The sequence below is a fragment of the Rhea pennata genome, chromosome 1 (assembly GCF_028389875.1).
Source record: "Rhea pennata isolate bPtePen1 chromosome 1, bPtePen1.pri, whole genome shotgun sequence".
In the NCBI taxonomy this organism is placed as follows: Eukaryota; Metazoa; Chordata; class Aves; order Rheiformes; family Rheidae; genus Rhea; species Rhea pennata.
The window spans coordinates 20,224,848-20,249,723 of record NC_084663.1 but is presented as its reverse complement, the minus strand read 5'-3'; the positions used below and the strand labels follow the sequence as shown (position 1 = coordinate 20,249,723).

The 24,876-nt window shown below is 34.6% G+C and overlaps 1 protein-coding gene across 7 annotated transcripts in view; it reads left to right on the top strand.

Annotated features, from left to right (window-relative positions):
- BRD1 (bromodomain containing 1) overlaps nucleotides 1-24,673 on the top strand; it is a 60,397-nt gene extending 35,724 nt beyond the window's left edge. For 5 of the 7 annotated variants that reach the window (XM_062582826.1, XM_062582819.1, XM_062582841.1 and 2 more), the window contains 5 exons: nucleotides 12,268-12,403; nucleotides 13,972-14,099; nucleotides 18,087-18,196; nucleotides 20,009-20,163; nucleotides 22,877-24,673. In XM_062582826.1, the coding sequence (XP_062438810.1) occupies nucleotides 12,268-12,403; nucleotides 13,972-14,099; nucleotides 18,087-18,196; nucleotides 20,009-20,163; nucleotides 22,877-23,060 (713 nt within the window). In that variant the 3' untranslated portion in view covers nucleotides 23,061-24,673. Of the gene's footprint in view, nucleotides 1-6,740; nucleotides 6,927-12,267; nucleotides 12,404-13,971; nucleotides 14,100-18,086; nucleotides 18,197-20,008; nucleotides 20,164-22,876 lie in introns of those variants that run through there. The other 2 variants (XR_009959301.1, XM_062582846.1) reach the window with 2 other exon arrangements.
- Nucleotides 24,674-24,876: the final 203 nt, after the last annotated feature.

Below are 24,876 nucleotides of genomic sequence, written 5' to 3'. Positions count from 1 at the left end.
TGTCATATTTGACCTGTTTAAAACGTATTTGCTTAAATGTTTGGTTTTTCAAGGGCTGGATGATCGTGTGACTCTAAATTATGCTCCACGCTAACTTCAGGCACTCAGCTGGAAGGTGAAAACTACAATTACCTTAGATTTCCTTCCACTAAAAGAGAGATGGGGGTAGTTCCAACAGTATGATTGACTGTGAGATGAATGTCTCACATTTTTTTTTCCTAGATTAGAAGAGATTATGTAGTTATGTGCATAGAGAGATACCCATAAAAGGGATTATAGAGCACAGTATTGTGTATTCTCTCTGTGTCAGAGATGCTGTCTGAATCCTTCCTTCCTGAGATGTCATTCTAATTTTTCAAACTTGAGATTGCTCCTTATGTCAGCTGGTGTAATGTTTCTTTTCATTCTTTCCATATATAATGTTTTATATTTATCTGTAGTAAAAAAGGGGAGCATACTAAATCACATTTTTCTCAGAAACAGTTATAGCAGTTTGGAAGAGCAGTTCTCACGTCTGATTTGCAAAGATCTGTGTTACATTTCAGTAGTGACCAACATTCCTTTTAATAAATACATGCATTTAAAAAGTGAATACAAATGTTTTAAATTGCTTTTTAACACCTTTCTCTTTTTACTTAGGAGAGTCAAACTCAGATTAGTATTTTTCAGAGGGCTACATCACAAACAGGAAAAATCAAAGTATAGCAAAGCCAATCTAAGATTTGTGTTGATCTATTAATGTTGAAGGTTGCTGTTCATAGGAAAAGGACCCTCAAGTATTTATTCAATTGAGAGTTCTCAGCTGTGGAGTTAAGAGCTGACAGTCCAATACAATTCCTGTGAAATCTCACTTCCAGTAGTACAAGCACAACATGCTTTTTGCTTCAATGTCACTGTAAAATAATAGTATTTCTTTTTCTATCTTACATTATATTCAGCCCACAGTTCTATTCAGTATACAGATTAATGCCCCAAAATATATATTGTAAGCTAACCATAAACTTTCTTTTCCTCCTGTGTAGCTTTTGGATACATGTTGAAGTGTGTTTCTTAATAATCCTTTTACTTGGAAATGAATTCATGCCTTCTACACAAAATAAAAAAATCCTTAAAAAAAAAAAAAAAAAAAAAAAAAAACTTGGATCATTGTTTTAAGCATAGTTCCACAAATAGCTGCATTATTATAAATGGTGGGGGCAAACCCTGGCCTAACTTTGAAAGGCTATAGTTACATTAGAAAGCCAAACCTGTAAAAATACTAAAGACAAAACCTTTGTCACCTTGCTATTTATTGTAACAGAAACCTGGGTTATCTTCCTTTTTTTGCTCACCAAACAAAAGTTCATATAGGATTCTCATTCACAGATCTCCTACTATTGCTATTCCTGTTTCTCGGGTAACTTCTCATTAATGAGTACTAAAAGAGTATTTGCCTAGTAGGGTTACAAAGTTCATCGCATTGTATCAGGAATATACCTTTTGGTCTTGAGCTGTTCAATTTAGAGTGACTATTCCTGGCAGTACACTCTTTGAGAGGCACAGCTCTCCAAATTTCTCTCTGTTGCAGAGAGGACTTACATGTATCTCTTTGCAGTTAACATATACCACAAAGAAATGGGTAACATACCTGTTACCACTGGGCATTTTCTTGGGGGGAAGGAAGTGAAGTAACTCCTTTTTTCAAGAGAGACAGAAGATCTCCATAAGAGCTCTTAAAAAAAGCAAGTATTTCTTTGTTGATTAAATAGCTAGTTTTTGCAACTCCCCCCACTCCCCCAATACCTTATGCAATTTGGGCTTAGTACTTCATCTTCTGAGAATATTTATATCTGCTCAATTTCTAGTCCTGTGTACTGGAAAGCATAAATAGTGCTGTTATGGATAGGAATGTGTTAGCAAGTTTTGCCCATTGGAGTAAGTGGGATCCGAAATCTAGTTTCCAAAGGCCAAAAAGTTTTGAAAAGCACTGCAACCACAGCAAGATGAACAACTTTCTTTCGAACTACTCCAGTAGTATTGTATCTCCTTGCAATTGTCACTGTTTCTCACTGAAAAAAAGTCTTTCTGCATTGTCAGTAGTGGTAAAATACTAATCCTTCATTTGTGGTGTATTTTTGGATTTTTGTTGTTGTCCTGGCAGAGCAAACTTTCATAAATTCAGGAGTGCCTTAGTGTTTTATAAGCCTTTACCATGTGCTTTATTACATAATCTGTCTGTTTCTGTATGTTTTTTTTTCCTAAAGAAATTTTCCATATTCATTTAGTTGAGGGCATCCTACCATTGTGGAGTGCTGGACTTAAGTGCTTTACAAAAACAGAGCTTCCTTTTTGTGTGTGTATGTGTGTGTGGGTTTTTTTTTTTTTTTTTACTTATTTTTTACAAAGTGAGAGGGGAGATTGATTAAAGTTTCTACTGAGGCAGTACTGTAAGCAGAATTAAGAATTTGAGACAAAAGTAATTAATATTTTGAGGGCTCCTTCCTGGGAAGGAAGATTTGTTTAGGAAATAATTTGTGATAGTTACGCAGTATACTGTCAAAAATGTATTTGTGAGTTGTGTTTTTCATGCTGTGAGAAAATCTAGTGTTTGTTTGTTTTGTTTTGTTTTAAAAGAACTGCATTTTTCCCCCGACTTGTTGACTCGTTTGTGTTGTTCTCTATAATTATATATTGATGTGGAGTGACACTTTATGACATCCTCAAAGTAACAGTAATATCTCCAGCTGATAAATTGAGAAAAGACAGTTAAATTAATCCTGTAAATCTAAGGATATTGTTTAAAATGTGGAGAACACTTACTGTTCAGTCATGTATTACTGATAGTCACATACTCGTGGCTTATTAACTCAGTGTCTTTTTACATGGAATTGTACTGTTCAGTTTATTCATTGAAGTGAAATAGCCTTTTTGTGGCTGGATCACAATGGGATTAATAATATTTAAGAAGATATTTAAGAGAAAAAAAAGTAAAAACAGCAATTTGTTAGAAAGGATACTTTATACCTTAAAGAATTGCTTTCGAGATAATTTTAAATGTTTTATGAACTGAGCGGAGAGAGGGAGAGTTCAGCATTAGGCTCACATAGATGTCCGCTAACTCAAGGAGGTAGGAAACACAACCGTCTTGTGTTTCAGAACTTAATGGATGTGGCAATCTTAAGTAGTTAAGCAGTGTTACAATTTTTGTTTTTATGGTATTTGCTATTTAACAGTTTATTTCACAAAGATATCCCACAGGATGGTAAAATTCACTGCTTTGTTGAATGAGGCACATGGTATTACGTGGTTCACTATGTCTGACTAGTGAAGGCTTGGTGAGCTCTGGATGTTGACAGGGAAAACTAGGAAACCTTTGTAATTAAAGTAGAGCTGCTTGAACAGGGACATTATGCCTTTATAATGTAATCAGTATACTATACACACAATTGGGATGGTGGATTTGTGTATGCCTTACTCAGTAGAAAGAGGTATATCTTATCTCATGTCCAGTAGTGTATAATTACCTGCAATTTTGTAACTGCAGGGACAGAGTTTTAATGAGAGTATCATTAGAAGTGGTGGTGAACAATATGCTTTTCCCCAAAGTTAGAATTTGCTTGTTTCCCATTATCTTTGTTAACTTTGTAGGGGAACTTGAAGAAAAATACTTTATTCAGGAAAAATTGTTCTTTGCCTATCTGTTGATTTCACTGATTACTGTTTCGAACCCATTCACGGATAAAAATAGTTTTTAATCCATTCACAAATAAAAATAGTTTCAAGAGGCATATCTGGCTGAGAATCCTTCACTCAATCTTGTGGGTATACTGTTGTGGGATGTTTTTAGTTGACAGCTCTGACACGTATTTCCTGTTGTAATACCCAGACATAGTTTCTTCAGTGTGTGTGGAGAAACTGATGTCTGATACATTGTAATAAATATTTTACCTATTCTTGAAACAAGTAATACTTGAAGAGAAGTTACTTTAATTGTTGGTAACCAGGACAGTTCTGTCATTTTCTGGCTTGAACCTGTGAGGACATGCTGTGCTAACATAGTAACTCCTCTCTCCCCCTTTCATTTTCCTTCTCTCCTCCTTCTTTTGTCTTTCCCTTCCTTTCTTCTCCCTTCTTCTTTCCCTTCAAATCTGTAACAATATGATTGTCACTCTGAAATTACTTGCTAGCAACATTTAATTGATAGAGATGAAAGCAGACATTGACAAGGAAACTAACCTACTGATAAGAATGGATAAGTATTCAAAATTCTATTAAAAAACATATTTTTATTGCAGGTAAGTATTTTAAGTCTGAGAGGAAACAACATACTGTAGTTCGATCCAATTAAATCTAAAAAAAAAAAAATCAGTTTTATAATTATGTGGTTCAGCCCTATTTTAACTCTTCATCTTCAATGCTGCCTAAAAATAGCAAAGTTGTGTTGCTGTTTAATAGCCCTTGATTATCTTCACTTGAAGATGCTTCAAGCACTGGCAGGCTGACTGCATGAGCTTTGAAACATCTTTTGCTGTCTTTTCAGGTCCTATTGTTGAAGCCAGGGGAACAGCCTCAGAGTTGCAAACACCATTTATAAGTTACTAGCACAGTTAATTTTTACTAGGCAATAAAAAATTTTTATAGTGGTGTTAGATTCTCTTCAAGAATGCATCATCACCTTGTTCAAGTGCAGTACAAATTACTGTAAAAAGCTGTTCCACATCTTTAGGATGCACTGGATCACTTAACCCGAATTAATCAGTTGAAGTTTCACCTTCTTCCATGCCCTGCAATGATATTCCCCAAATTATGAGGAATATTTATATTAAAAGAAAATAATTTGTTGGTAAAAGCTCTGCATAAAATCTTTAAGATGATAATTTAAGAAAAGAAAAAGATTATAAGAAATTGAATAGTCTACCTGAACAGAGCTTGTTAGGTAGCTGTAAAAGACAGCTAGACTTCAGCTATTTGATAAACGATACTGACAGATAATTCTCATACTTCCTCATGATTTAGGTTAGGAATAAAAATAAGCTTTATTCATTCGAGTTCTTAATGATTCTTTAAAAATTTCATTTAGATCAGTATTCAATAGATGAGAGGATGTAAGTAGTTAAGTGGAAAATACATGCGTATTTTTCCTAAGATGCCTTTCCTATTTGTATTGCTGCATAGCTGAGAAAAGTCAGTTCTGATTTTAAATCCTCATAAGTAGTCCATGCCAACATATATTAGAAGTAAACAATCCTAAATATTAATGGCTTCCTGTGGTCTTGATCCTGAATGACATACCATTGATCTGTGTGTGATTCAGGCACTTAATCTTGTATTTTCTAGTCACCTGTGTGTGTGTTGACTTGCTATAAATCATACAAGCTAGAGCTGACTGAACTCATACTGTAAAGTTATTTTTAAATTGCTGAAGTTTTATGCGTGCACTTTTAGTGGTATGTAATGTATACTCCAGTCATCGGTTATTTCTGTACTATTAGAACAATTTTGCTTTCTATAAAAGAGTTTAAAAACATTTTTATGAAACTTTTTTTACTTGCATGTTCTCTTTTTTTTTCTTTCACATTTATCTGGAATTTTTCAAATTCTTCCACCAGTGTTACCTCCCAGGTGTATATTTTAAAACAACAACTCTTAAACAACAGTTGTGCGATAAAGTGAGCCCGTTGTTGTAGTGTAGAGACTACCAGACAATCGTTATCTTGTGAAAGGTGCCGTTGTAGATGTTGATGACTTTTCCTTTCTGTTGTGCAGTCCACAGTTGGCTATTCTAGCAGATTCTTCCGAGACAGAGAGACTTCTTATTCCCAGTTTTAGAAGGAGGCTAGTAGATATATGATGAATTCTTAAGCGTTCTTTTGAAATGTATCAAGCTTTTACTCTTCTGTTAGCCACCGAACTGTATTCGTAACATGTTACCTATGTTTCCAGACATGAATGTTTTCCTGTTCAGGATCTTGAAAGCTGCTGCTATTAAGCACTCTCACATCATGCGCTCACACTGACCTTTCTTAGCTATCTTTGAACATTCGGCCATGATCAAGTTTTTGGCAGTTTTTGAAAACTTCATTTTGAAGGATACTCTTCACTCCAGACTTTCTGCCATCTTCCTGTTGAAAGTAACTAGCTCCTGTGTTGTCTGCATACTGTGAGGACTGTTTTGAGAATCTGTAAACTTTGACATGCTCAAATATTCATCAGTGTATTCTAACAGAAAGATTTTTCCTAATATTTGTAATGCAGTTCAGAATTTACTGTTGGAAATAGACATCCTTAGAATTACTCTAAGGTTCATTTTGAAAACTTAATGGATGCGTTTCTGTTGCGATAGTTCACAAATTTTCAAGGTTTGCGTATTTAAGACTTCTGATTGTTTATTAACATAAAGTATTCCTTTACCCTGTCTGTCCATATCTGTATACATAAATTCTCTTAGAATAGGGTCATCTCTCTTCTTGTCCTTACTGGAAGGATTTTAGATGAATTTCAAGAACATGTTCTTGATGAAGGTTGCATTCTGTTCTTTCAATGACTTAAAAAAACTTTCTTTCTCAAAATAGAGCTCTGACTCGAAGTCTCTGATTTAGTCTTACTCCTTTAGAAACTTATACTGAGTGTTAGTATTAGAGCACATGGAGTGCACTTGTATCATTCGCACTGTCTCTGGACACTGCTGTAAGGATGGCTTATTTATTTAAAAGCTTTGTTTCCTTTCAGTGAGACTTAATGGCTTTTTCACTGTCTTCCAGGTTCTCATATTAACTAAAATCATGCTGGGTATTTATCTCTTTGGATCCTAATTATTTTCTGTTATCCTCAACATGGAATGGAATTCAATTAAATGATCATTTTGGAACGCAGAAAGACAATTACATTTGAAGTAATTATTTTGGATCATATTGGAGACAACAGCCATCCTTAAAACAAAACAAAACAAAAAAAAAAACATGAACACTGTTGGAGGAAGTCTTTGACATATATGAAACTATGTTCTTCATTCAATATATTGCCCCATTTCCGTAAGTTATAAAGTTGTACATGTTACAGTATATTTGACACACATTGGTCGCAGATTTTTGACAGTCCCAGTGTCCTTATTCCCAGAACGTGCTCTGTAAGAGCTGATTAGTTACAGATGTTCCATCTCCATCCTCTTTCCTCCCCCCCCTCCCCAACTAGTCTAACCTTCCTTGGAAAAGTAAAGCGCACAAGAAGTTCTCTACCTATTTTTGTGCATTTATATATAGTTTTGTTAAAATACACATTTCCTAAAATCTAGTTTTTTGAATGAATCTGGCAAAGGGGTTTTAACTCCTGGTAAGTGCACAAGTCAGGACTCAGTTAGCTATTGCTTGGTAAAAATGAATTTAAATAGTTTTATATTAGTACTGGTGCACTCTTTGCAGTTTTTTTTTTTTTTTTTTTTTTTGTATGTTTGCAGTTCTTCAGTGGTTGAAATTATTCTAAAATTTTCATCATTTCTCGGCTCCTCAGCTGTGGGTTTAATATAGCACTTTTTTTTATTTGCTATGTCAGCTTTTGCATCAAGCTGTACGTAATAAAGTTTAAATAGCTTTTAAAAATGTTATATGAGTTCTGCTTCTTTGTTTTTATCTCAGCAGAACTACAAAATGAGATTGAAGCCTTAAATGCACAACTGTGTATTCTAGAGTAGCATGTTGTACATTCATAGAACATACTACTCTTTAGACTTTCCTGGATTTTGTTCCTCTTTCATTTTCCAAACTTCTGCTCTGTCTTTCTGCAGTTTACCTTTTCCTCCATCAATCAATTTGATATGAACATCAGGATTCTGACTTGTTTGATGTATGCTGTTAGTGAATATTTTAATTGCAGTATGAAGAACAAACTGCTACTGTTAAGATAAAGTGAAAACTTTATTTAATAAATAAAATTTCAGAGTAGTAAGAAACCTGTGAGCTGCTATCAAGCTAATCTTCCTGGGCTTTTTTTTTCTTAAGCTTATAGATGTGTTTATTAGAATTTCTTTATTTTTAGATGCTTACATTTGTACTTCATGGTTCTTAGGTTAAACTGGTTCATATAATAAAATTTAATGAAAATTGAAGTCTAGAACTTAAGATTGGAAACAGCAATAACTACATTTAAAATTGGTAGCAGTCAGGGGAGTTGGTTTGGGGGGGAGGTGTCATAAAAATATTGAGTTCTGCCTGTAAGAGTTGGGTGATTTTTGTTTCTCTTTTCCAGGAGGGAGGAGGTGGGTTTCGTTTGGTTTGGTTTGGTTTGGTTTTAAGAAACTTAAGAGCAAATGGAAAAGAAAAAGGAATCATCCAGTAATGAAAGCTTTTAGTTTGGTGCCTTTTCCACTTGGAGCTGGGGGCTGGGGAAAGCATGTCAGTGTTACAGTACCTGACCTAATAAAACTCTACCCCATGGCCACTGCTGAAGTGTAGCTGTTTATATGTGTAATACATTTCTCTTAACTGTGGAGGAAGCTCATTTGATGTACCAAAATCATGATCTTTTTGAAAACATGTGAGCATGCATGGCTTTGTTGCAAACTTACCCAGGCTAGTAACATGAAAAAGCAGGATGAGCTTTTTCACCATGGATTTTCCTGTTGGACCTCAGTAATATCTTATACTGAGTCATTAAAACACAAAGGCCTTAAAACAAATGGGGATCTTTAATCTCACCACTTGTAATAGCTACAGGATATAGATGTTTCTGCATGGGAGAAGGAGTTTTGTAGTGATCCAGGAAACAAGTTCCCAGTTACAGCATTTAAATGTAGTCCATTTGTTTATTTTTTGCACATCATAGATACCATAAAGCTCTTCAAAATATCATTATGTAGATTCCTCTACTAAGTTATGAGGTCATTTGGGCAACTGCTGCATCTGGTGGCTAGGTGTGAATATGTTTTGTTTAAAATATGTGTAGAGATCTTCTTTTCTTAAAGAGTATCTGTTCTTTTTCATTTCTGGAAAGTGGAGCTGAGTCTCATTGCGTGTTTGGTATTCAGGAATTTTTTTCCAGTTTATAGCCTGCATGTTTTTTTTTTTTTTTTTTTTTTTTCCCCCATACTTCCACAAGCAAGAGATGAGACTAAGAAGCTCCAAATTCTTTTATGCTTTAATGTTTCGTATTTGGCAGGAAAACAGATTGTTGCTTTGCATGATCAGTGACCATTCTATAGGTTACAGAAGAATGGTTTCTGAAAATGAGTTTAATTAGCTCCTTTCAGAAAAGAATAATGAGAAGTAGCTGAATTTGTTGAAAGCTTTATGGAGTTTCTCGGGCACTTCCTTATGCAGTCTTACTAAACTCAAAACACAATTTGAGACTGATAAACTACAAGTCTTGTTTTATAGTTGAATTCCAGTTACTCTTGCTACATACTTTTATTATGCTTCACAAAACCCTGTGTCTGAGTCCTCATAAAAGAATTAAGCTCTGGGATTTCAAGCCCTCTATCAAACAGCAAAGACTGGTGTGTACTGGGTTTGTTAATACCACTGATGACTGCTTAAAAACCTTGCTTGCTGTAGTCTTTAAAACCTATGTTAGTTAATTAAATGAATCATTTAACATCTAACATGGGTTACGTTTAAACCAGTGCAAGACTGGACTACTGCTGAAGAGAGCCGTCTTCATTGCTGTAGCTGCACGTTTCCATCACTTGCCTTTTTTCAGCATCAGCAATCACAAGATCACATGGTGAGATGAATTAACTTACTGATTAGTCTAGTTTTGGTTGCTTTGTGCACTGCATGGCTGAAAACTGTTTTGGTACCATATTTTTATTGGTACGGACACAATGAAGACGAGAAGAATATATTGATAGGAGTTGAGAGCTGAACTGTCTGTTTCAGCAGAAGTGTACTCATAGACTGACTGAAGCAACTGAAAAGCAATCCCTTCCCTCTCTGCAAAGAAGCATCAAATAAGAAACAGTTTAAACCAGATCCAGTTTACGTGCCACATAGGCAAGTCACGTTTGTGATGCATATGGTAGAATGTTTTAGACATACCCTTCCAAGGTTAAGCATGCATCTCCTTTGACTTTCCCAGTCTGTTGGGAACCTGAACTCTACTCTGGTTTTGGTAACTCTTCAGTCTTCTAATTCAGTTAAGGGATTAATCTGTAAGCTAGCATGTTTCTGGTGACAGATGACCTAATAACTAGATACCGCAGTGATAACTTGAGTAATGTGTCTCTGGCTTGTGGCAGGATGAAAACAAACCAGTTTTTAGATCTCTCTTGGCAATAGATCTGACCAGATACCCAAGAATAAAAAAATAGTTATCTTGAGAGACCTAAAAGGTTCCTTTTTTATCTTTACAGAATGACTTTTTCATTTTTTTGTCTCACATGCTCTGTGAAGTATACTGTGATAGTTCGTAGGGGATTTCAAGTTAGTTCCCTCATAAAACATACTGAGTTAACAAGTCTTCCAGCATAGTCTAGGACTGAACACCTACTTAACCCCAGTTGTTTGTACAGACTTGCTGAGAATGAGCATAAGATTGTAGCCTGCAGTTGGATGCTTCAAGATATTGCCACCTTTTTTACTTCTTTTCTTGTATAGGAAATGAAAATCTGAGAAGTACTATATATGTGTATACTTAGTTGTTATTTAGGCAAATGTGAGAGTTAAAAAACACTTTAGAAATGTTTTACAATGAGAGATAAACGACAATGAAAGAATTCTTAAAATCTTTTAGCGCGTTGAATAGTTCTTATATTCCTCTTAAAAATCTAAAGTTCTGTTGTTAATCCAAAATGGAAGCTCTTCTGGGGGGGAAAGACTTTTAAATCACTATATGAGAACACCTTGAAATAGAACTGGATCGTATAAAGTAACTTGCTGAACAGAAGTTCATTAGTTCTTAACCTTCTTTACAGAGGCCTGTATAGCAGTGATTGAAAAAATCAGAAATTTAAAAGTAGTTCACAGATGTCTTCTAGTGCAGTGTTTATGTAGAGGCATGTGAAGGTGTGCAGGAAGTTTATTCAGCTATTTCTGAAAGAACAAAGATTGTGATGACCTTTAAGACAGTGATTATAGGATGGCTGGAATGGGTAGTTATTTTTTACCATTTTAGAAGTATATCAGTCATAAATCGTAAATAAAACCTGAATTTATTATAAGGAATAAATATTCTGAGAAATTAGTTCATGTTGTTATTTTTCTCTCTGCAGTCTAAAGCCTACAATAATGGATTGTTGGTTGCATTGTCTTAAGCCAGTTCATTCATGTTGATAGTTTTGAGTCTGTATTGAACTCTGTATTAAAAACAACAACAACAACAACAGCAAAAAAAAAGGAGAGGGAGTGTCCAGTTCTATTTCTGCCCCCTCTCCCCTCTTTGGGGAAGGCTTCAGAAAACTACACATCAAACCTCTTAATTTTTCCACTTTAAATATAGAAATGGCTTGATAAGGCTTATACTTTTTTTGAATAAGCAAACCAGAGACAGACTTGTAGCAGCCCAGTATGTACAAATACTAAATCAGTAGCATGTAAAATAAAAGCTTTCTGTTACCTTTTCATTGCAGTTAATAGAACATTCTGTAATATGTATAAACTCTGGTGCCAAGGACAGGATAGTCAAAAATAATCGGATGTTACCAATTTTGATGCCAGAACCAGACATGATAATTTCAGTGTGAAGTTACTGAAACATTCTGTAACATCTGAAGATACCAATGGAAAGACTTTCACTGATTTTTAAGTAAGAATTAAATAGGGTCATAAGAGAATTCCTCCATCCCTTTACTTTGGGTGTTTGAAAAGAATTTTCAGTAGTGCTTGACTCAGAGTAGCAGCATTGTAGGCAAATGAGTCTTGTGTTGAGATTATGAATCTGCCAGTTTTGTAACTCTTCTTCTTTTTTTTTTTTCTTGGTTTTTCTACCCAATTCTCCAGACTGATTGTGATTGTCCTATTATATCACCTGTGGAAACATCACATAGAGCGATTAATTGGATAATCCATTTAGCATTCCCATACTGTAATCATTACCTTGTTAATGTTATCTAAATTTCCATCCTGACTTTAAAAAACAGACTTCAAGGGCCTCCTAATTACAATATTATGTTTTGAAAATGAAATGTTTTGTTATTTTTCATGTTCTTGCCTTTTGGTCACATGAAAATACTTAAGCGTTACAGAACAAAAATGATGTGCATGTATGTATATACACACTTTTTTAATGAAAATATATCATTGTTAGTGAAAAAGGTGTGATTTTCAGTTTAATGCAGTGTATTTTTTTGTTATGTTATAGGTCTGTCAAATGGTTTTGGAGATGGAAGTAAAGAGAAAACATTAGATGATACTCCTGGAAGAAAAGTTGAACCTCGCCGCCGTTGTGCATCAGAATCTAGTATTTCATCTAGTAACAGTCTTCTATGTAACTCAAGGTAAAAATACAAATATGAGATAGAAATTTCAGGTTGCATATATCAGTTTTATATACTACTTGTGATCCATATTGGAGGATCACAGTTATTAAAAAAAAAATGACATTTAAAGTTGTGTGTTAAATCAAAGGTGTCTTAGAGGACTTCTAGCATTCATTTTTATGTTCAGATTATTGCAGATGCAGTTACACTTGACTGCACATTCTTTCTCTTGTTATGTATATTTAATTTAGTGTGTATATAATTTTTTTTTTTGTGTTAATTACCTCTCCAATCCTAAAATCTAAAAATGAGTGTGTTAATGGGGGGAGGGTAGTCCTTAAGGAAAAGTGAATTCCAAAGTCTTCTGCCCAGGGAATATGATTTGCGTAGCTGCAGAACTGTAAAGTATTAGTCCATGATTTGGGCTACTGATCAGTTATTGCAGTGATGATAGTACCTATGCACCAACTGTTGATCTTCTCTTTGTGAAGTCTTTTGATAAAGATCCTTGAGCTAGACAAAAAGAGGTCATATGGGACTGCACATCCACTTGATACTTTAGAACACGAAGGAAGGATACTTCTCTGTCAGAACAGTGACCTCTGTCATGATTGATACATGTTTCTGTGACAGCAGTGCACATCTTCCAAAAAAACACACTAACCTCTGGGTAAGAGGTAGCTGCTAACTCCAGCCCTAGGATGTGAGAATTGAAAGGAAGTGGAGTATACAGAAGGGGTGGGATTTGATAGGTTCGTTTATGGCTGTGAAACAGCAATTGTTTTGTTCTCTGCTGGCCTAGAAATGTGATCTGTTGACAGTACACAGCTTCAAGTTGTTCATGCAGTGAAGGAGGTGGAGGAGGTTGAAAATAATGTAATAGAACGGAGCTTGTTAGAGTGGGATGAGGCATGCAGAAATGTAGGACAAATCTGCTGAAAAAAGCTTTGTTCATCTGCTCATGACTACTATTAAATTGCTTAAGGGGATGGTGTTAATGCATTCATGTCAAACTGACTTTCAATAACAAAGGGAATTTAATATTCCATCTCTTGTGAAAGTGATATATTGAGGATATTAGAATAATTCCTCTTTAAATTCTTTGATCTCTTACAGAAAATTCATGTGTGCAGTAGAAACTTGAGAAAAATGTTTCTACTCTATGTGGAGGCATTCCTATCTACAATTGAAAGATTTGAATTTGTAATGAAAAATGAAAGAGAAAGTAGTTGCATTTTTATACATAGTTGTGCTGTGAGAGCAGAGCAAACGTTAAGGTGGATATTGGCTAAACAGAAACGTTCAGTACAAAGAAGCTTCTCTCATGTTGTAATTTTATAATCTGCACTGCAGTTGAGTTTCAGATGTATACTGTTTGTCTTTTAACAATAAGCAGTTACATCTATAAAAATACTGAGTGTTTTTAGCTTTTATATTGTTGGTTAATTTGTGCATGTCTTATGAAATTAGAACTTACTGCTCTCACTGCAGGATGTACTGATAAATTTTAAATTCCTGTTCAAAGTCTTGATTCATAGTAAATGAAGTTAATTATCAAGTAATGACTTCAATATTAATGTTTGCAGTTTCAGCCTACCAAAGTGTGGTAAAGGTAAACCAGCACTTATACGAAGACACACATTGGAAGACCGAAGTGAATTGATATCGTGCATTGAAAATGGAAACTATGCCAAAGCAGCAAGAATTGCAGCAGGTAACTACAGGCAATTGTATTTTCAACGATACAATATAATTATATTTTATCTGTTTTCCTAATAGATTCTGGCTTTCATGTTTTCTCAGCTGAAAAGCAGTTGAGCATTCTGAAAGTGGTGTTCATAACACTGCAGAAGCTGTCTACCAGCTCTTTAAAATTTCAAAGGGAAAATAATAGTACCAGATTTTTTGAAAACTAAGTTGTTTTTGATGTAAATAAGGTTACTGTAGTAGTTCAAGCAACATCTGGAATGAGGTACAGCTTACTCTGTCAGCATTTTTTCTTCGAGATTTTCATTCTAAGGTTCATTCTTTATATACTCTTTTGCACAGGCATGTTGAAAGATGAGTAAGACGTGGTCCCCTGTTTTTTCCAGGAAAATTTGAACTTGGAGAAAATTGTAAAATATCCAAAAAAAAAAATTGGAAATTTCTAAGAACAACATAATAGGTTACCAAATGTTAGGGAAAATGCTGTGCTTGGTGATACATTTTCTGTCAGTTTCTGTATTTCAATTGTATTTCATGATTTAAATATGTGGTCTCGTCCATAAGAACTGCATCTGTGGAATACAGTGTTCCCCCTGCATCAACCTTGCTATATCTAGCAGGCCTGTTTCCAGTTTCTAACCTTAAAACTCTTATCCACCTTATCTTGGGTGTTACTTGTCCAGGACTCCCTCAAGTCTCTTAATGCAGACTGTTTGCCTTAGTCTGTTATGTCCTCCTCATATGATCAGTTTTGTGTTATTCCTTGCAGCTAATCTGTTTTCATCCGTTGCTTGGTTACTCTCAAGTTTAATATCCTTATTACATGTATTGTAACCTATTAACTCTAACTCTCTCTCTCTCCTCCCCCCTCTTTTTCCCCCCCCCCTCCCTACCCAGATCTCTTCTTGGTCTTTGATTACATTTAGCAGCATTATTTTATATATTGCTATACATACTCTCTAATTTGTGCTCTTTTGGCCACGTTTTGCATTCTGATACCACAGCATATCAAAAGAAAGAAACAAGTAGGAGTGAAGGAAAGTGAAATGTCCTGTATCCATTCTGCATGCAACTTTTCGCTACTAAATTCCCAGACTTCACAAACAAGATTGTCCATTCTTTGAGGAATTTCTCCAGATTTTGCTTGATGAGTATACACACTTTAGAAACAAACATGATGCATAGAGCTGTGCTGGTGTGACTACTCTGAGGATTGGTTAGGGGAGCAGATAGTAGGGGAACATTTCTCAGTGTTTGTCTCAAATAGCTTTTTCTTTTACATGGTCTTCATTTCGACGGGTAAGTCACTGACAGAGATTGAAGAGAAGACTTGCCCCGCACACAGTAAAAGGGAAAGTCTCAATTTATTATTTTTGCTAAAGCATGATTATTTGCTCTAGAGATATCACAGGTACCTCTTAGATGGCAGTAGGAGTTGTGCTGTGCTCAGCATCATTGGATTTGCCTGCAGCTTTAGGTGTTAAAAGTAGTCTCTGTATGCCTTAAAAAAGGAAAGAAAAGAGAAGAAAACAACACTACACACTTATGAACTGTAGGTCAGTAAATAGACTTTCTTGTCTATTTCCAGTTTTAAACAAAATTCATTAATAATTGACTAAAAGCTCACATTCCTTGCTGAAAGCTCTGCAGATACTTGGTGAAGCTGTTTGCTGTGATTTTTTTGAAGACATAAGTGCCTTCAGGTTTTGAAGTTTGTGACCCTGACACTTAAAACTTTTTTTTTCCTCAAGTTTCCTACAGGGAGTTAAGCATCAACTTTACTATGAAAATGTTCATAGAAAGGAAAAAAACCCACTAGTTTTAAAAATGTTTTAAGAAGTAGAAAGTCAATAGGGAAAGGGTTAAAAAAACCAAACAAAATATGCCCACAGCCAAAACTACCAACCAAACATGTTAGTGCAGCAACCCTTTTCACCAAACAAAATAAATTCTTACAATGAAAAGACTGGAAGAATCTCCCTTACTGGTAATACACCTGAGAATTCTTTGAGGGAGCTTACCTGTGTGCATCCAGTGAGGTTATTTATGCCTCCCAGTATATAAATGTTGAGGGTTTTTTTTGCATCAGCAATGCAACTGAGAATAAGGCAGGCTTTATAATTTTTCTTTGTTAGCTGCCCTTAAGAACAGGACTTGTAGTGCTCTTATATAGCAGTTACTGTTCTGTATGTTTTCAAAATACAGGTAGTCTGTGTATGAAAGATACATTCATCTAAATGTTTATTAACTGTCTAGCTGTTATTTGAATATTTAATGCACTAATATTAATAGAGTGGAGAAATAAAGAAGCTGCCTGAATTACTTTTCCTGTTGTGTTGGAAGTTACTTTGACCAACTGTTTTATTTTGAGGTGCTAGTGGAATTGTTCATTTGGGTTTAATATGTCTTTCCATAATATCCAGTATGCTATGTATTTACCTGTACTCTCAGAAGTATAGGAATGCTTATATGTATTATTTTTGTGGGTTATACACCTGAAAAATACTTTTACGGCTTTTCATGAGAAAATGAAGAACATCCTAGACAGACCTTTTAGTGTCTCTAGAAGTATACACAGAGGGAAAAAAACGAGTTTAGCTGGTCAATAGATTCAATAGCAGTTTTTCCAGCGTTATATAATTCAGTAGCAATAGCTCCTGCTGTGATAACAAATTGTTAAGAAAGTTTGCTTTATAACAGCTGGTTATATAATGTTGGGAATCTCTAAAATTGTATTTTCCAATAAAATGCTATCTTGTAAAAACTGATACTGTTATTGATTGAAAAATAAATCATAATTGAATGAAAAGCCTATGTTTGAAAATTATCCTGGAATATATTGCAGAAAATGACTACCCTCTTCTGCTGATCTCCTTAAGCACTTTCTTTTTGCTATTTGTACTTTTATAAAGTTTGAGGCCAGCTTTTGCTAACACTTTCCTTGATCTTGAGATGGGGTTTATATCTTCCTGTCAGATTTTGGTGCACATGTTACCTGTTTTAAATGGGGGCAGATTTGGGAGAACTGAAGACAAATTTTACCTTGGCAAGCAGAGAGTTCCTTCTACCAAATATTGTCTTGCAGCTAAAAAATTGTGACTGTAACCCCTCAGCTGTATTTTGGTACCAAATTTCTTCCTATGAGTGCCTTGTCTTTCCAGCTCATGAGTTCTTTCATTCCTTTCTTCCTCCTGTCTCCTTCCCCTATTCCAGCTTGAGGGGTTAACCCACTGACCTTTCCTTCCCTGTGTGTCTTTAGGGGACCACTGTTCTAGCTGACTGAAGGACTTAAACCCATCTTGTCCTTCAGCCTAGTGGTGAGCTACAGAGAAGAGTGCTGTAAGAACACTGGTAGAGGAGAGCAGTAACATAAATTCAGTTGTCTGTTACACTGCCTGCTGAGAAGGAAAAAAAATCGCTATTGCAGCTACATAATTCCTTGCATCCTGATGGTGGTCTTGTACTCTGCACAAAAGAGCTAGGCAAGGAGGGCTGATCAAAGAAATGTATATATTAGACAAACATTTTAAGTTACCAGATGATAATCGTGTTGTTCATTATATGTAATGCTTTTGAAACATCCGTGCAACTTATGTTTTCAGTGCCATCACCTCTTTGACAGGACTGTCACAATTTTGGAAGAAAATAGTCATTTGGAGTGCCTTAATTTTTTGTTTTGAGATTTTTCAAAGGGAAATGATTTGTTAGAATTTGAGCACTTGCCATCTGAGAACGAAATGTTTTAGGATGTGCAGTCTCTAGACGCTTCTAAGAACTTTTTTTTTTTAATCTGTGAACTTGGATTAAAGTACTATTATCATTTAAAGAGGTGTTACGAACATTACCTGTGTTCTGACACAAAGATGAAGGGTGGTATTAGGATACATTTTGGTTCTAATGATCGTGAGATATAGGGGAGAAAACAAGTGAAGAGGGGTTGTTTAAGGTTTGGTTCTTTGCTGTATTAACATATTTAATTATTTTTTCTTCTTAGAAGTTGGGCATAGCAGTATGTGGATTTCAACTGATGCTGCAACATCTGTTCTTGAGCCTCTAAAAGTGGTATGGGCCAAATGCAGTGGATATCCCTCTTACCCAGCTCTGGTGAGTACGCAGCTTCCCACCACTAGTACACTAGTGGTGCTGTTTCTGGTCCAAAAATCTTGATGCTTGAATTTCAGGTAATTCTTAAATTACTATTCAATTGGAGTAAAAATGAATTATTTTGCCTTCTTTACAGCTTTTCCTTGAATCCAGTTTGTAAAACTGTTGCGGTATCAGATGCTGAGTCAAAAATTTCTTCTACCTTACCCATATCTGACTGTCTCTCTTGCTACTGTTTCTCACTGTAATACATGTTATTCTTCATTTAAAGGATCAACTGAATAAGCATTTGACTGACTTTTTGTGATAGAACTATATATTTTCTACTTTAAAATTTGTAGAAAAATTTGATACGCAGTTTACTAAAGAGTTGGAATAAATTTAATTATAGTATCTAGTTGTAAATCATATGACAGGAACTTGAAACTGTCGTACCCTTGTTATTTTAAGAGAAATGTGCACAGTTTTGCTTAAATTACTGGCTTGTAGAGAAAGTGTTATTCATAAAGTGTTTGAATGGCTTTAGGCATTTGCAGTTTTTAGAAACTGTGTAGATATGGCTCAATTTATATAATAGACTGTGTAATTTTATGACTGTGTTAATATATAGCAAAATAAGATAGAAAAATCTACAGAGTCAGGTTGAAACTAATGGATATGAGCTTCAGAGCACTTGACTTCAGGTGCCCACAGTGGGTTAACTCAAGCACACTTGAGTCAGGTGTTTAGGATTTGAGAGGTGTGATTGTCTGTCCAATGATGGACTTTGGTGTTAGATCTGATCATGATGCCAAAAGGCTCCTTTTCTGTTCCCTCCCCCTCTATCTGCGCTGATGTTTCTTTGGCTGTGTGATGACTCAACTGAGGAACTGAACAAAAGGAAAGTTCTCATGGAAGTCCACACACACCACTCTATTATTTTTTTTGTTGTCTTAGTTTCCTTAATCAGTTCACTCTATGATACTGTGGAGTGTGGCATCAGTGCTGATGCTGTAAAAGCGACAAGAGTTTGTTTGTAGGGGAGGGGATGGTCAAAAAGGGCATGAAGTAACAACTGCTCTTAGGCAGCTGCTGAGCACTTGAAAACACGAAGCTCTACCTACCAAGCAGTTTTTCCAACAGCCAAATTAGTTGTATGTTGTTGGTTGCATTATGTTTCATCTATTTTTATACTTTAATCTGAAACAATTCATTATTGTTATCAAAAATTTAAAGGAAAAGTGAATAGTCTTTGCTTGTCCAAATTTCGAAAATGACCGCAGGATTTTTTTTCTGTTTGCTTGGGGTTTTTTTTGCTTGGTTAGGGTATTTGTGCTTCAACTTCTGAGTGTGTGACATCTTTTTCCAGAAAGAAATGATCATACTTGAACATAGGCTGTTTCTGTAGGATGCCTGAAATTCAAAACTCAAAACTTAAGATCAGTTACCACTAGTGTTTTTAGAAACCCTAGTTTAACTTTCTCGTTTTGAAATCTACTTGTCACTCTGCAAAGTTGTACTAAGTGAAATTCAGAAGTGATTTAAAGAGGAGCATATTTGGGTAGAAAGTGCTCTATAGATAGAAAAAAAAAACTTTTTTTCCCCTGCTCTGTTTATTTCAATTAATTTTACCCTTTTGCCTATTCAACTTTAGCTTAAAAGTTACAGGTGTATGTAATACAAAGCCTACTTATGTGCATGGCTATTCAGTATGTGCATGGCTATTCAGTATATGGTTCTTTTCCCATTAGCTTTATTCATAATAGAGAAGCTTTTAAAGTGGATGGTGTCATTTTAAAAATTAGAAAACGTTCTTTTTTTCTGCTTTTACAGATTATTGACCCTAAGATGCCTCGTGTTGCTGGCCATCACAATGGTGTTACAATACCAGTGCCACCTCTGGATGTATTGAAAATTGGAGAGCAAATGCAGACCAAATCAGATGAGAAGCTTTTCTTAGTACTGTTTTTTGACAATAAAAGAAGTTGGTATGTTGTTGAAACATACTGGTTAATGCACTTACTTATTTTTTTAAAAACCTGTAGCTTAAGTCTAAAAGAAAATTGAAATGCTATCTTTCCTATGAATATCTATATTTAATTCTATTCTTGGAGCAAGGCATATCACCAATGAAAGATACTTTATTTGCAACCAGTTTGGAAGTAAATAACACAAAACGTTAGATGATCGTCTTTTGGTTTGATTTACAAGCTTTCTGCTTTTGGTCTTGACTTGACCAAATTTGTTGCATGACTAAGCAGACTAGTTTTTAGGTTAGTATTGTTTTAGTATTTGTCTCTATCAACCTTCATCTTTGCTTTTCCAAATGACAAACTTTTCCTACTCTGTTTAGGTGTACTGTCTTTAATTTTATGATCTCCACAGTTAAATGCTTTCCTCTTACTTGCAGTTCTTTGCCATGTATCAGCTCTTCGTCAGGCCTTCCTTTTTCTCCATTTCTTTCAATATCAGTAATATGCTGTGTAGAGTCTGAGGGAAAAATGCACACAATAAAACAATTTTCTCTTTCATTAGCTCTTTGTTTTCTGTCAGACACAGAAACTTCTCACTACTTTTTCTTCCTTTCATCAAAACCTCTCTTTCTTTGCTTACCTTAATCCTCCTCCTTTCTTGGTTTCCTCACATTTCAAACTACCTTTAAATCTTTTTGTATCTTAATTCTACTCTTGAATTCACTTACATTTCCAGGTGCCATTTTCCTCGTTAGTTGATTAAATGTGATGTCTATATATGCGGCCATCCTTCTGATTCTCTCTGTCCCAGTAAGCGTTCATTGCCTGAGTGACTTTTTACCTAGAATTCAGAACGGACAATTCCTTTCTGTCCCCTTAGATCTGTTGGCATAAACATGAATCTTTGGCTTGATTCTCTCTGTTGGTTCGTTTCTTTATTGCTTCTTTGGCATGTCTTTCCAAAGATCATATTTGTTCAGTTGTGCACAATTCTATGAGATGCTGCTTTCCTCTGTCAGTGGAGAACATCTGTTTTTTTAAAGAGATACAGTATTCTGCATCTCATGTTGTGTTGGTACTACAAGTGTAACACAAGATCTCTCTAGCAACTTTGTTAAACATTGCTGTGACTACCTCTTGGATGATTTTGGGAGTCCTTTAACCTCTCTTGGTTTTCACATCTGGATTATCCTAAGTTTTTCAAATATACGTAACCTGCATGGATGAACAGGAAAGGCTAAATATTTTCTCAGACTTTTTTTTTCTATATAATGGTTAATGTGCTGCCTTTTTCTTGAACATTTCTTTTGTCCTGATGATTTTAGCCATTTCAGCACTCGTCATTGTAACTCATTTTTGCTTCCTTCATGTGAAATGTGAGCTGATCTTATACTCTTTAACCTGTGTCTATGACTTTTATCAACATCAGGATATATGTCATCATCAGTCTGTGATGCCAACTTCTATAATGTATGGATCTTTCAAATCTATCTTTTGTTTTCCCTCTGTCCTTTGCATTTGGAGGACTTTCTGAAAGTCCTCCTTTTTTTTTTTTTTTTTTTTTTTTTTTTTTTTTTAAGAGAAAAAAAGAAAAGGAAATAAAACTTTTCTTATGATCTGTATTAAAATGATGATGCTTGCCCATCATGCTGATCACTGATATGATTAATCTTTACTGCTCTATCTGTATCCTTGTGTTGTCTTTTTAAATATTTTTGGTCTCAATCTGTATGTTCCATACTTTGAGATTGTAGTCCATAGTGCTGTAATACAAATAGTATTTCAAGAGAAGCCTTTCCTGTTGCTCTTGAATGAGAGGGGGGAAAAATCAGATGAAAAAGTTAATATTGCATACTTTAATATCTGATTGACAGTTTGTTAGGCTGTAAATCCACTCTCAAACTGAAATCCCTAAACAGAAGCCTAATTTCTGCCATTTGCAGGACTGAAATTGTCAACTATAGTAACATATTTCAGTGGGTGTTCATTAGTTCATTGACTTTATTTTTCTTAATATATGTAACTTCAGAAAACTTAAGAAAATTAATTAAAATACTGATTTATGGAAATGAACAAAATATATTTGGTACTTTTTTATTTAAATGGTTAAAATGTTTTTTTCCTTTATCTAGAAACATGGAGTGTAAAGCTTTTTTCTTTATCACCCCTTTATCCTCAGCAGTTAATAGTATTCCTGGAACTTAAAACAGAAAAGTACTCTGAATATTGAGTTAGTGGAATTTCATACTGCAGGGTAAAAGCATATTACTTTTCTACATAAAGACCAAACTGAGATGTCTTCGAAATGTAAGGCAAAAATTCATCATCTGCAAATTCCTTGTAATACTGGAAGTGAAAGAATGAAGAAAAGTAATACTGTGTCTACTGAATCTTGAGCTGCATCTGTTGTTGTCCTCAAAATAAATTAGCAGTATTTCATTCTAATTCTTTTTAGTTGGTATTTGCTATTAAACAATGTATTATTTGTTGAATTTGAATGTAGTTTTCATTTCACAAAAGAAGCTTACTTAATACTATAACACTTTAAAAGATAGATTTAGGACAAGTAAGCACTAACTTACTAGGAATTCTATCACTTTATTTAAGACTGCAAATTCTTGACTCACTAAATGAAAAACGTGATGTGACAGCCCTTAGAGTGGACAAACCAGACAAACTCCTTCATTTTAATCTATATTTAACATAATTATTTTGTTCTTTCTTGTAGGCAGTGGCTTCCTAAATCCAAAATGGTGCCCCTTGGGATAGATGAAACCATAGACAAATTAAAAATGATGGAAGGCCGTAACTCAAGCATTCGTAAAGCAGTAAGAATTGCTTTTGATCGTGCTATGAATCATCTAAGTAGAGTACATGGAGAGCCGGTCAGTGACTTCAGTGATATTGACTAACAAAGATTCTACCAAGGCATGAAAAATACACACAGACTTGAACTCTACTAATGAACCTCTTTGTCTAAAGAATGTATTGAAGATGCAACCCTTTAATTGTTGATTCAGTGGCTGAGTTCTGCAAACTTGAAATAGTCAAGCAGTTCTTCTAAATCACCATTGCCATATTGATTAATGATATTATCGTGTTGTAGTTTGGAGGATTTTCCATTAAATCTGTTAAAATGTCTTGTTCATAGTGTTCATAATTGTACATAAATGTATATTCAACACTTAACTTATTCTGATTTTAGAGGTAGCTCTTTAATTCTTTTTATAATTTTGCTGGGGAGGGAGTTGGTTTTTGTTTCCATGCTCTTTTTTGTTTGTTTGTTTGTTTGTTTTTCCTTTAGTTATCTAAGCACCATCTTCCAGCTTAAGGTGTTTAGTGCATTTGAAGCCTAATATCAAAATGACATCAAATATATGTTTGCCTAAATCATATACGATATGGTGCTGCTTGTATCATTTCTTCCTTGGTCTGTAGCTTCTGAAAAAGACTTCTGAATGTTTGTGTAAATCATTGCTCTTTGCACAAAGTACCACGTATTTAAGGTTGATGTAAATTTACAGTTACAAATATGTATTTTAAGAAAGGAAGTTGCATTATTTTGGAGGGTACTTTGTGGGAAAGACATCAAGAGAAAAATTATGCTATGTACATCACTTGCAAATCACCAAAAACACTCCATTGTTGCCCAAAATAACTTTTTATGATTGTTTTTGTTTTAAACAAACCTGGCTTAAAGCCTGCAAGCACATTATTTCTTTCAATACCATATCCCGTTTATCTCCCATGGATTATATTTTGTTGATATAGGTGCCTCCCTGTGTTTTATTTATTGTAGAAAATGTATTAATTTGCTTTATAATGAAAAATAAATTTGACAAATATATTGATATGCATTTTTATACAGGCACATGAGAAGACAACTTGCTTTGGGAGAAAAATGTATTGGAAATTGTATAAAATAACTTGATGGTTTGTGTGTAATTTGATTTTTTTTGTAACTTGTAATCTTTTGTTTCCAATGAGGGGATTTATGTAACTTTTAATTTAGAACACTTTGGTAGCAATAGAAACTTTGGATACATTTTTGTATGGTACATGTGATGTATATAGAATTAGTACTTTATTTTTATTTTTAAGAAGTAAAGCATTATGTTTGGGCAGGGGGAAGGAGGAGGGTGGGTTTCCAGAACTGCATTTTTATATTAAAAGCAAAAATAAAGTCAAGATATTGATTGTTGAAGCTACTTTATTCGTACATTCACTGAAATACTGAATTTGTAACAATGAAAATGGCAAGGTATGTTTGCAATGTGATTTATAATGACTCCATTATTTATAAATGCACTGTGTTTGAACTCTTTTGCAGTGATATCTTAAATACTGTACCAAGTTATATAATATGAAACACCAAATAATGCATATGAATGCACGAAGTATTTATGCCCAGCTTTTTTTATAAAAGATTAGCAAATACAGCAAAACCAATACTTTTTAAATCTTTTTTTAAAACTTCATTGAATAGCATACTTCATTGTTAAACCTGCTTGAATCTTTATTTTAAAGGGACAATTACTTTTTAAATAGTTTTTAATGTTTTTATTCTCTATTGTTTGTAATACCCCCTTAGAAGCTTGAAATAAAATTTCTTTCTCAACTGTTAATTTTGTCCTGAATTTAGCCCCTGAAATTTTGCTGTAGTGCCCATCCTCCATGACTGAGTTGTTAAAAAGTTGCTAGTTCAAGAACCCGATTGTTTTCTTGCTG